Source organism: Mesocricetus auratus, unplaced genomic scaffold (genome assembly GCF_017639785.1).
Source record: "Mesocricetus auratus isolate SY011 unplaced genomic scaffold, BCM_Maur_2.0 Super-Scaffold_100004, whole genome shotgun sequence".
NCBI lineage: Eukaryota > Metazoa > Chordata > Mammalia > Rodentia > Cricetidae > Mesocricetus > Mesocricetus auratus.
This window is the reverse complement of record NW_024429189.1, coordinates 41901584-41915140: the sequence shown is the minus strand read 5'-3', so window position 1 is coordinate 41915140 and position 13557 is coordinate 41901584. Positions and strand designations below refer to the sequence as shown.

Genomic DNA, 13557 nt, shown 5'->3' with positions numbered 1-13557 from the left:
CTTCAGGGCATGAAGACAGGAGCTCCTCTCTGCAAGCTGGTAGCTAGACTAGTAGAATTGTTGAAGGTTCAGTGAGACTCTGCCTCAGTAAGTCAAGTGGAAAGTGACTGGGGAAGATAATTTGTTTTAAACCCTGGACTCCATACTCACAGGCATGTGCTACACACATGTGGGCATGCAAGTATTACACTCAAAACAGACTTCTTGCCGGGGGGATGGTGGCGAGTGCCTTTAATCCCAGCACTTGGGAGGCAGAGGCAGGCAGATCTCTGTGAGTTTGAGTCCAGCCTGATCTACTAAGAGCTAGTTCCAGGACACACTCCAAAGCCACAGAGAAACCCTATCTCAAAACAAACAAACAAAACAAAAACAGACTTCTTATTTAGCCCAGTTGTTAAATTATATTTTGTTTCACTAATATAGGTATGGATGGCAGAACAGAAAATATCGTATGATAAAAAGAAACAAGAAGAACTAATGCAGCAGTACCTTAAAGAACAAGAGTCGTATGATAACAGGTAAGTGCCACCTTATTAGTGTTTGTAGATTAATCAGTTGCACGGGAATAATCAATATTGGGTCAGCTTCTCTCCCATAATTATACATGGTCACCTTTTCCAAATTCTTCACATAAAATACAGCTTCATTGAGTCATCCAGAGTGTGAGCAAGTCCTACATGAGGCGGAGCTTGCAGAAATAAACACTGCATGTTAGCCACTGCGCCTGGTTAGAAAGATTGCCCTTTAATACACTGGAATGAAAGATACTCAGAACACTTAGAAGAGAAGCCGGGTGTCTTTGGCCTGTGTCCTGCCCCTTAGCTGCTTTCAATGTGTTTGTATTTGATTAATTAACTGAGTAGTGGTGTTTCGGTTATATGGACTGTACTCTGAAGCAACATTTATTTTTGAAACATTTACATTTGAGACTTGAGACAGTCGTTTATGGGTAATTGGACCATGCTGTTAACATTATCATAGAGGTATCTGTTCAAGACTGTTTTCAGTTGCTTAGTTTATGTGCTTAGGAGCAGAATCGCTAAATCTCAAGGTAACTCTTTTTTAGTTTTTTAAAGAACCACCAAACTTTGCCGTAGCCTGAGCTGGTCTTGAACTCCCTATGAAGTCAAGGATGACCTAAAACTCTTGGTTCTCCTGCCTTGAACTGGCATGTACTGCTATGCCAGTGTATGTGATGGAAGGAGTCAAACCCAGGGCTCGCTGTGTGTCAGGCCAGCACTCAGCTCATTTAGTAATAACCATGCTGATAAGTATGGGGTGGTAGCTTGTAGTTTTGATTTCTGTTTCTCCATTTCTGATAAAGTTCAGCTTTTCATGTACTTGTTTGACAATTTTTAAATGGTGTTAAGACAAAATCTACAGATCTGTTTAAAATACTGGGTTTTTAAGTTTGTTTGGTGTTACTAAGCCATTACCATATCAAATTTCAAAACATTTCATTACCTGAAAAGAAAATGTGTTCATCAGTAGACCTTCCCCATTTCCTAATTTATCCTATTTCTGCCTCTCACAAGTCATCACCATTTTACTTTCTACCTATGAATTTTTGGAATTATGGACACATAAGGCAGATGATAAAATGGTCTTTTGTGACTTTTTTGTATTTAAAAATCACATTTATTTATTTATTCATTTAGTCTGTGCGTGGTGGGTGGGGCCCCAGTGGAGGTCAGAGGGCAACTTGAAATAGTCAAGTCTCTCCATGTGGGCTCCAAGGATCAAACTCAGGTCCTCGGGGTTGGTGGCAAGCACCTTTACGCTCTGAGCCATCCTGCTTGCCCTCGCCGGAAGAGCTTTTATCTTGCCCTGCTTGCAGTGTCTTGGGCACACTTTGTACTAACCGCATTAGCCTCTTGGGCTTTGGAAGACAGATGAGGGGTGGCAACCAGCACCAGAGTGTGCGCCCAGTGTCAAGGGCATTTGTGACTGGTTAATTCTTAAAATTATATATTCTTAGGCCAGGTGATGGTGGCGCACGCCTTTAATCCCAGCACTTGGGAGGCAGGGGCAGGTGGATCTCTCTGAGTTCAAGGCCAGCCTGGTCTACAGAGTGAGGACCAGGATAGGCTCCAAAGCCACACAGAAAAACCCTGTCTCCAATATGTGTGTGTGGGGGGCGCATATGAGAACCTTGGTGCACATGTGAAAGTTAGAAGAATACGTTGTGGGAGGCCGTTCTCTCTTTTTCACTGTGTGGGTCCTGGGGATTGGACTCAGGTCAGTAAGCTTGGGTGGCGGAAACTTTGGCCACTGAGCCACATTACTGGCCCCGGATTTCTTTCATTTAGCATGTTTTTAAAGGTCGTCTACCATATACATTATTGTACGTTCCACAATAAAGATATGTATTTATATGTCCTTCTGTTTTTTTCTTCTTTTTGTGAGGGAGAGAGGGGAATATAGATTCCAATAGAGAGAAAATGAGGATTACATACAGTAATGTAGCATATCCTTTGTGATTGCCTTTTCCAAATACAAAGACATTTCATACTTACCCTTTAGTTTTTGCTGGTATTTAATTTAGATTTTACGGACTTAACTTTAAGTCAGTGTAGCCTTACTGTTTGTTGTGGACCTTTTACCTCAGAAGCCCAGCAGAGGCATGCTGTGCACAGAACCTCAGAACCTGCAGCAGAAGTTTCAGTCACCACCTAGGATTTTCTGAGAAATAGTCATTTCTGGCTTCGTTGTATTAGCCTATTGCAGAATTTTGTTAATTTTTTCCTTGTTTTCATTAAAAACGTTGGTACTCAAGGCTGAGGAGTTAGCTCAGTTTATAGTGTTTGTCATGAAGGTATGAAGACCTGAGTTTGGATTCTAAACCCCCACATGAAAAGCCAGATGTGTGGTGCTTGCCTGTGATCCCAGTGCTCCAGAGGTAGAAACAGGAAGTACTTGGCCCTTGCTAGTTAGCTATTTGAAGTCAATTAGTGAGCCCCAGGTTTAGTGAGAGACCTTGTCTAAAAAGTAAGGTGGAGAGTTGACGAGATGAGTAAAGGTAAATGCAATCCCTGAGACCCACATAGAGGTAGAAGCAGGAAACTGTCAGCATGCATGCAAACATGCTGCTACACACACCACGTACAGTAATTAACTAAAAATAAGGTGAATAGTTGAGAAAAACACCCTACTTCAGCCTCTGACCTCCACATGCACTCTCTCTCTCTGTCGGTCTCTCTGTCTCTCTGTGTAACACACACACTCACACACACACAAACACAATTAAAAATACTAAAATAGTTCTTGGTGGCAGAGGCGCACACCTTTAATCCCAACTCTCTGGAGGCAGAGGCAGGAGGATCTCTGTGTGTTGGAGCCTGGTCTACAGAGTGAATTCCAGGACAGCCAAGGCTACATAGAAAAACCCTGTCTGGAAAAACCAAGATGAAAAGATATAAAATCATTTTAAAAAGAAAAGGTTTTGGCACCAAAATATCTGACAGCATATAGGATTTTAAAACTAACTCTTTCGGCAGCATTTCATAGTGTTTAAGAAAATTCTGTGAGAGTAACCATGCCATCCTTTTCCTTTGGGAGAGCTAGCAAGAAGAAGGAAGCCACAAAGTTACAGCAAGATCCTAATAAGGCAGCACTTTTCGGCTTTATCACTAATAAAAATATCTTAATTACTTGAGGGTTATTCTTTGAGAGATGGTATGCTATCATGTTCTTCCTTTTGTTTAAAGTTGTACCGTTATTTCGTTAGATTGCTAATGGGCGATGAGCGTGTAAAGAACGGCTTGAATTTCATGTATGAGGCCCCACCGGGGGTTAAAAAAGGTACTTGCTTTCTTTCCTTTATGCGTTGATGTGGTTATATATGAAGGCTGAGAAGAGCAGACAGGGTTTTAAAGATTATCTCTTGTCTTTCCCATTGCTGTTATTCTGTGATGATATCAGCTCAAATGCTAGTAGAATAAACAAAATAGTGTTCTAAGGTAGCTTATGTTCTTTGCAGGAGGGAAATGTTCAATATTGCAGAAGTGTATTTATCCTTTTATAATGAATACATATCTGTAGTCCTTACTAAATATATTTTCATCTATTCACTACCAGTGAAAAACATAAAAGCTTAAAAATCACGATACCTATTCTGGACTCTAGTGTATTTTATCCTTCAGTGATCTGGAGTTTTATCTTATGATAAATGAAAAACAATTGATCCTTGCAGGTTACAGTTAAGTAATACAGCATAATAAGTAGTAGACTTTTCCACTGACATTGCTAACCTGTCCTGCCTCTCCCTCTGCTTTGAACATGCAATCAAGAAAACAAAGAGGTAAGTACTCTTCTCTGTTTGAATTGCTTTATGGTTGATTGTGATTTTATGGGAAACTAAAGAATTGTTACTACTCTTGTAGAAAGAAGAAACAGAAGGAGAGACGGAATACAAGTTTGAATGGCAGAAAGGTGCTCCGAGAGAAAAGTAAGTGCAGGTTTGTTACTAGAGAAAACGTGTATGGATCATGTCTGCAGTCCTTCTTGCTTCTGGGTTCATTGACCAGGGCAATAACTAACTGGCTTCCTGCAGACGCCCAGCATGCTTCACTCTGGCCTTGACTCTCGTACTTGTTTCTTTTTAAAACTCTACATAATCGGACTATATAGACGAGTGGTTCTCCAAAGAACCATTGAAAACACAGATAAATTTACATTAAGATTTGTAACAGTAGTAAAATTGCAGTTGTGAAGTAGCAACGAAGGTAGTTTTATGGCTGGAGAAATCACAATACGAAGAACTGTATTAAAGGGTCGCTGCATTAGGAAGCTTGAGAACCACTGTTACAAACACTTAAAAATTGATGCTTGTTTTATATTTTTATAGTAGTAATGCATTTTATAATGTTTTAAGAACGATAAACATTTTTCAGGTTAACTGGCATTGAATTTATTAAGTTGTTCTTAATACTATAGTCTTGCATTTTTTGTGCTTAACAGATATGCCAAAGATGACATGAACATCAGAGACCAGCCCTTTGGTATCCAGGCAAGTGACACATACTTTACTCTTCAAGAATACTTTTATTTAGTACCTATATCTTTACATTGTTTCCAAAAGGTGTTATATTAGAGTTCTCTAGAGGAACAGAACTGATAGGATCAATATGGACATTAAAGGGTGGTTTATGATCTAGGATGTGGTGGGCAGTCCAGCAGCGGCCCTGTCATGAAGGAAAGGCTGAGAGTCCTGTAGCTGTTGAGTCCACAAGGCTGGTTGTCTCTGGAGGGTTCCCGCAGAGCTGCTGCTCTTCAGTCTACATTGAAATCTTGACGTATAGATAGAGGGACTTGAACTTGCCAGTGAAAGAGAGCAAACAGGCAAAAAGTGAAGCTTCCTTCTTTAAGTTCTGTTTGTGTGGCCTGTCACCAGGAAGTGTGGCCAGATTTCAAAATCTGATCAAGAAAATCCCTCACAGGAGTGTCTTAAGTAGGGTTTTATTTCTGTAAGAGACGACTTAACCATGACAACTCTTACAAAGGAGAACATTTAATTGGGGCTGGCTTTTAGGTCAAAGGTTTGGTCCATTATCACCATGATGGGAAGAATGGTGACGTGTAGGCAGACGTGGTGCTGGGGAAGAAGCTGAGAGTTGTACATCTGGATCTCCAGCTATCAAGAAGAGACAGTGAACCACATTGGGCCTAGATGGAACATCTAAAGCCTCAGAGCCTGCCCCCAGTGGCACACTTGCTCCAACAACACCCCGCCTACTCCAGCAAGGCCATACCTCCTAATAGTACCATGCCCTGTGAGACTGTGGGGGCCATTTTCTTTAAAACCATCATACAGGAGTGTCCAGCAGCTTGGGTTTCAGTTGTTTCCAGATGCAGTCAGGTTGCCAAGCCAAGATTAGCATCACCATGTTCAAGCTAAAACAGCTTTGGTTTACATTTATATCATGGAAATGAGGAGAAAAACACGGAAATGTAGTAGACAGATGGGAGGTGAGAATCGAGTTTTCTAGTGAAGGTATAATGATAAACTCGAGATCAAGAAAAGATGCTAGAAATGTTACTGATTTAGAAACAGAGCCAACTGTCACTCCAGGGATGGCCTTTATAAAAAGCGTTGCCTTAGTCACCTGTGCATTGTCTGTGGCAGCTCTCCTGACACATCTCCTGTCACAGCAACAAACATAAAATAAAAGACTTAAGATACCGTTTTTTACTTCACAGAATAAGTTTGTGAAGCTTCAAGGCTAGAGGGAATAGCTCAGTACAAACAAACAAAACAAGACTTTCACAGTGTATTGTGGGGGTCTGAGGGCCTGGCTTCAATTTGGAGAAATGTAGCTGGTGTGGAAACAGGCCTGGATTGCCAACATGAAGGTTGAAAGCTCAGCTTGAGCTGTACCTATGTATAAGGTGTGTGGGGGGGGGGGAGTAATTAGGTGAATGTATTAAAATTAGAGCACCTAAAATTAAACCATGACATAATTCTTTGTGATAGTTTATCGTGTCTTTTTGGGTGACGTAGTTTTATTGTAGAAGGCACAGATAGGATTCACTTTGGATTTTAGGCAAATTTATAGTAGAAGAGTTTAGTACCTGTATTGACTTACCCACCTTAGTTATAGAATCTCTTTCCCAGGAGATCTTTTTAAAAAGGAACAGTCAAGTATGGTGGTGTATGTTTTAATCCCAGCACTCTAGGAACAGAAGTGGGTGGATCTCTGTGAGTTCAAGGCCAACCTGATCTACATAGCAAGTTCCAGACCAGCAAGGACTGTAGTGAGGCCCTGTCTCAAGAAAGAAAAAGAAGAGGGGTGGGTGGAGGGAACTAAATAAAAATACTAAATTGAATGTTAGGCTGTCGGTATTTGAGAGTCAAAATAATGTTTATTTCTCAGGTTCGAAATGTAAGGTGTATTAAATGTCACAAGTGGGGTCACGTGAACACAGATCGAGAATGTCCCTTGTTTGGTCTTTCTGGAATCAATGCAAGTTCTGTTCCTACTGATGGCTCAGGTAAGCATTAGACAAAATTTTGTCAGACAAGGAAAGATAAAGTGAAATTTTTATTTAAACTGAACTCTTTTGTTGTACTTGAGTTTAGTTTTTGTGGATTAAGACACATTCCCAAAGTAGGATGCTAGAGCTAGTGGTGTAACTGGTAGAGTGCTCTGTCTGTCAGGTGTGTATGAGGTCTTGGGTTCAGTCCATAGCCTCCCACTCTCCTCCCTGCCTCCCCCAAAAGGTGATAAAAGGAAACTCACCATTATCTGAATGCTCTAAAATACAGTTTAGCTTTTCTAGCCAAGTTCCTGTGAATTTTATTGTTTTTTTTTTGTTTGTTTGTTTTTTGTTTAAAACAAGGTCTCATAAAAACCAAGCTGGTCCCAAACTCACTATGTAGCCAAAACTGGCCTTGAACTCCTGATCCTCATTCTCTACCTCTTGAGTGCTAAGATTGTAGCTATGTGGAGACAGGGTCTGACTGTGCAGCCTTGGCTGACCTGGAACACACTATGTAGACCAGACTGGTCTTGAACTCACAAAGATCCACCTGCCTCTGCCTCCTGAGTTCTGGGATTAAAGGCATGCACCACTACTGTCCTTTCTAAAATATTCTTATTACTTGTGTTTACATGCACATGTACACTCCTGTGCAGGAGGCCAAGGAGGTCAAAAGAGAGTGTCAGGTCACCTGGAGCTGGAGTCACAGGTGGTTGTGACATGGGTGCCAGGAAACAAATAGGACCTCTGGAAGGGCAACAAGTACTCTTAACTACTGAGTCATCTCTCCAGCCCCACTAATTTTGATTTTAAAATCAGAGACATTAAATATTATATTAGTAGCCTGAAATTAGGAGAAGAAACAATGTGTGTGTGTGTGTGTATGCATGTGCATATGTTAATAATGCATTTATATGTATACATTTGTGTGTGTGAATGTCAGGGGGCACGTGTGGAAGCCAGAGGACAGTCCCTGGTGTCATCCAGTCCTTGCCTTCCACCTTGTTAGAGATAAGTTATCCTTGTTGTTAGGGACCACATACTCCAGGATCACTAGCCCATGAGCTTCCATGCAGTCTCCTGTCTCCACTTCCATCTTTGGTAGGAGAGCTAGTGTCTTAGTTACTGCTCTATTGCTGTAAAGAGACTCCATTACCAAGGGAACTTATAGAAGAAAGAGCTTATTTGGGCTTCAATTTCAGAGGGTTAGTGTCCATGGCCATTACAAGGGAGGAGCATGGCAGTAGGCAGGAATGCATAGTGCCAAAGCAGTATCTGGGAGCTTATATTCTTGTCTGCAAGTAGGAGACAGACAGAAAGCCAACTAGGAATGGGGTAGACTTTTGAAACCTCAAAGCCCACCCCTTTGACACACCTCCTAATCCTTCCCAAACAGTTCTACCAACTGGGGGCCTAGTATTTAAATATGTGAGCCTATAGGGGCATTTCTCATTTATACCACCACGGCTAGAGTCACGGATAAATGCTGCTGCACCTGCTTTGCATGGCTTCTGGGGATCTGGATGCTGAGCCTCACACCACCAGCACAGGAAACACTATTCACTGAAATATCTCCCCAGCCTAAGAAATGGTTCTTTTTTTTTTTTTCCTTTAAAAACTTATTTATTTATTTTATGTGTGTGGGTGTTTGCCTGTGCCGCATGTGCATGCAGTGTCTGTAGCATCCAAAAGAGGGCATCAGATCCTCAAGAACTAGAGTTCCAAATAGTTGTGAGCTGCCAAGTGAGTGTTGAGAATCAAACCAGGGTCCTATGGAAGAGCAACCAGTTCTTAATCACTGAACCATCTAAGTCCCAAGAAATGGTTTTTAAATTTAGATTCTCCTGAATTGTAAAACTAGGCTACACCGAAAACCTCATTTCTCCATTTCTGGAGATGAAACCTTAAAACTGAGTTTTTTAAATATAAAAGACATTAGCTGGGCGTTGGTGGCGCACGCCTTTAATCCCAGCACTCGGGAGGCAGAGGCAGGCGGATCTCTGTGAGTTCGAGGCCAGCCTGGTCTACCAAGCGAGTTCCAGGACAGCCTCCAAAGCCACAGAGAAACCCTGTCTCGAAAAACCAAAAAAATAAGTAAATAAAAATAAAAGACATTAAACATGTTAAGTGTCTTAGTTAGGGCTTCTGTTGCTGTGAAGAAATACCGTGACCAAGACAACTCTTACAAAGGAAAACATTTAATTGAGTACAGAGGGTTAGTCCATTGCCACCATGATAGGACATGGAGGCATGCAGGCAAACTTGGTGGTGGAGAGTAGCTGAGAGTGGAGAAGGAGCTGCATTTGATCTGAAGGCAACAGGAAGTATACCTGAACTAGGCCTAAATTGAGCATGAGAGACCTCAAAGCCCACCTCCACAGTGACACACTTCCTCCAGCAGGGCCACACCTAGTAGTACCTCTTCCTATGAGTTTATGGGGCAGTTACATTCAAATTAGCCCAGTAAGTTGGCTTTTGTTTGGACGTTATTTACCTTCTGCATATTGCTTTCTATGTAAGAAAATGTCATTTGACTTGGATTATCTCTATCATCTTGGTTCTTTTTAGGAAAAAACTGAAAAGCTTTTATTTAAGTTCATTAGAACCTATTTAGTATTTCATTGAGACAGACCACTAATCATAGCCCAACTCTAAATACATCATAGTGGAAATAATGTACTTAACTCCATAACCTTAAGCAATTCACATTACTTACATGAATTTCAGCTCCTGATTTTAAAAATAAGGATGACCCAGGTGTGGTGGTGCACACCTTTAATCTGATAACTCAGGAGGCAGGTGAGTCTCTTGTGTATTTGAGGCTAACCTGATCTATATAGAGAGTTCCAAGACAGAGGCAAGGCTACATAGAGAGAGCCTGTCTCAAAAACAAACAAAAAATGATAATAGTATAACTTTGATTCCCATCTTTTTTAAGGTAACTGTAAAACTACTTTTCCTCCTCTTTGTTGTCCTACTTTCTATATTCTAAAACCACTATATACCTAATATTGGAGTAATGGCAAAATAAACACCTAGATGAACAGCCTTTCTAGAGGGCCTTTGAAAGTATGTATAAAACCTTAAGAACAGGGCCAGGGGGGCTGGCCAGGTGGCTCAGTGGCTCAGAGCACTGGCTGCTCTTCCAGAGGTCCTGAGTTCAATTCCCAGCACCCACATGGCAGCTCACAACTGTCTATAGCTCCAGTTCCAAGGGATCTCACATCACTACACATAAAATAAATTTAAAATAAATTATTAAAAAAAAAAAAAAGAACAGGGCCAGGGAGGGCCAGGGAGATGGCTTAGTGGGCAAAATACTAGTTTTATAGTTAAAAGATTAGAAGCAACCCAAATGTTAAAAATAAGTAATTAGTAAAATAAACATTGGTCTGACATGTGTGCAGGGATGGTCATGTAGCTCCTTGGTAGAACACATGTTCTGTTTGAAAATTAATTATTGAGATGGTGGCCAGTGTTGAGATAGTTTTGTCATGTAAGTGTAGCCCAGGCTAGCCTTAAACTTGTGGCAGTCCTCCTGCCTCAGTGCTAGGATTACAGATTGAGCTACCAAGCCTACCTTTGAAAATTCATTCATTCATTCTTTACTTATTTTTTGGTTTTTCAAGACAGGGTTTCTCTATTAACAGCTCTAGCTATCTTAGAACTTGCTGTGCAGACCAGGCTGGCCTCAAACTCACAGAAATCCATCTGACTCTGCCTCCTGAGTGCAAGGACTAAAGGAGTACACCACCACTGCCAGTGAAAATTAATTCTTTTAAGACTATAGTTTAATGTATCTGGGAACTGTGTATTTGGTATTGTCCACATAAGCCAGTAATTTTTGTGTTTTGAACTTTGTATTTTAACTTACAGAAGACAATATCTTCTACCCATACAGTCTAATTAAAATATCAAATTAACATGTCACATGAAAACAAAGACAATAGCTCCAGTGTCCAGTCTAGCCAAGAACATAGACCTGATTATCTGTGAATCTGCCTAAGAGAGAAAGGAGATTAGGTAAGGCAGATCTTGTGTAGGGGAAAGCTTGACCAAAGCGTAAAAGACTAGAAATAAACCACAAGCACAAAAAAAAACTAACTTGGGTCACTTTAGATGACTAGACTCAATATAAATGGCTCTCAAAAAGGTGGGTTGGCCATTTATGCTGTAGTCTGTGTTTCTTAAACATAATAACCTAAGGAATCACTTAAATATTTTGTGTAAGTAGTAGCTTTCTGGGGTTAGAGAGGTATCTCAGCAGTTCACGATGCTTACCAAAGACATTGGTTGGGTTCCCAGAATCTACATAGCGGCTCACAACTGCCTGAACTCCATGTCCATGGAATCCAGTGCTATCTTCTGACCTTCCTTGTCACTACATATAATTTGATGTTCATAAATACACCACACTCAGGTGCACATATCCATGCACATATAAGTAAATATTTTAACTTTAGCTTCCAAGTCCCATCATGGAGAGCATGAAGAGAGAAGTCCTCTGTACATGTCCAGTGATGCTTGTGACCTGGGTATGGAAAGCTGTTGCAAGCAGAATTGATGTCTCAGCATAGTGATTCTCTGCGTGTTGCTTATATTTGGGAAGGGGAAGAGTTTGAAGGAAAATGAAAGTTATACTGAAAGAGCTTTAAAAGGGGGGCATATTTTCAGCATTTCTCATTTTCACTTGCAGCCTAATCTAGTACTAAGGAAGTAGGCAAGATAAACTGTTAGTATGATTCTAATATAAAACTTGCATACCAGTTAGAACTGAAAGGATATAGGGAGAGTAAAATAGTTGATAAGTTAATTTGTAAGATTACAGGCAGGGCTGGAGAGATGGCTTAGGGGTTAAGAGCACTGACTGCTCTTCCAGAGGTCCTGAGTTCAATTCCCAGCAACCATATGGTGGCTCACAGCCATCTATAATAGGATCTGATGCCCTGTTCTGGTGTGCAGGTATACATGCTGAACACTCATACATTTAACAAAAAACAAACAAACAAAAAAACCAAACACTTTTTTAAAAAAGATTACAGGCAATTTTTATCTTACATTAAATGCATGATTAATTAAAATTGGAAAAGAAGTTTAAAATCTGAGCCTCTCATATTGAATGTCATATGATGGTCTTCCGAATACTAATATTTTCCTTTATATTGCCATATTAAACTTAATTTCAGAGTAATTGGAATAGCTAAAGAGAGCTCACTTACTAATGTGTTGTAAAGGCTGTGTTCATGATGAGAAATAGGTAACAGACTGAATTGATTCTTACCTCAGTCTCTATAGAAATACAGTGTTAGGGAAATTTCTATTTGCAGTTTTTCCTTCCAGACTGACAAGATATAAGTACAAGAAAAATACAAATAAATACTAGGTATTTTGATTGTTTATGTCACGTACACTAAGACTGTCTGAAGGCATTGAACTCTGTGATTAAATGAGGATAAGAATAGACCAGCACAGTTTACCGTCTGTGCTACTGTTATATGAGCTAGTGCAAGTTCCCAGTGTCGTCAGGCCTGACTAGCTTAATTCCAGTCTGTGAGAAACTGAGGCAGAAAGGTTGAGCTACATAGTGAGATTCTCAAAGTCCTGATCTGTATCAGATGCGCCATCAAGGTTGAACCATCTGCTTAAATTGTGTGTAAGAATAACAGAGTCAACAGCATAGTGCTTACTTCTGTTTGCTTAAATTGTAGGACTTATAACAGTCATAAATTTTATCCTAAATTTATGGACATGTTGTTAAAGGACAAAAAATGCCTAGATGTCTAATAAAAAGATAGGAAATGAATAAGTCTGAGTATTGTTACCAGGGCACACTTCACTGTGCAACAATTGAAATGACAGGAAGAAACTTGTGGTGCACACTTTTGGTCCAGCACTTAGGAGGGAGAAGTAACCAGATCTCAACCAGGGATGCACAGTAAGACCCTGTCTCAATAAATAAATATAGTGATAGGAAGATTCCTTAGTGGTATGGATTTGGTCAAATAAAAAGACAGGTTATAGCACATAGGATGAGAGCTCAGTGGCAGAGGCTTTGTCTACAATGTACAAGGCCCTGGATTTTAGCTCTGATACCACACCACTTAATTACCTAATTAATGGACTGTGTTTCTCTTATCTTTAGGTAGACTTGGAACAAAACACACAATTTAGAAAAAGGTGCTGGAAGGAAATGGACCAAAATGTTAAAAGTGCTTTTATTTGACTGGTAGGATTGCCTATGATACTTTGACCCATATTTTTACTTATCTGTATCTCCAACAGTGAAAGTAAATCACTTTCAAAATTTTTAATGAGCATTGTTTTAGAAGAATTAAACATTAAACATAGGGGACCGGGTATTTTAAATCATGTTGCTCCATTAACAACACCTTCAAAGTCCGACCTGAATCTAACACTAGCACTTAATGAAAGCTAATAGGAACTCTTAAAAGCTTCTCAAAAACAAAATCAAAACACTGCTGTATCAAATAGGAAAGCAAACAATGGTAGTGTATTCTGAATTTGAATGCAGTAAAAAAATAAACTGACCAATTTCCTAATCCACTTGCTGATTCAAGC

At 40.1% G+C, this 13557-nt stretch overlaps 1 protein-coding gene across 1 annotated transcript in view; it reads left to right on the top strand.

Moving 5' to 3' along the window:
• Window positions 1-13557, top strand: part of Cir1 (corepressor interacting with RBPJ, CIR1) — a 28113-nt gene that overhangs the window by 1891 nt on the left and 12665 nt on the right. The window contains exons 2-7 of the mRNA XM_040745590.1: window positions 424-518; window positions 3728-3801; window positions 4290-4300; window positions 4383-4447; window positions 4960-5008; window positions 6873-6990. Of these exons, the coding sequence (XP_040601524.1) occupies window positions 424-518; window positions 3728-3801; window positions 4290-4300; window positions 4383-4447; window positions 4960-5008; window positions 6873-6990 (412 nt within the window). The remainder of the gene's footprint in view (window positions 1-423; window positions 519-3727; window positions 3802-4289; window positions 4301-4382; window positions 4448-4959; window positions 5009-6872; window positions 6991-13557) is intronic.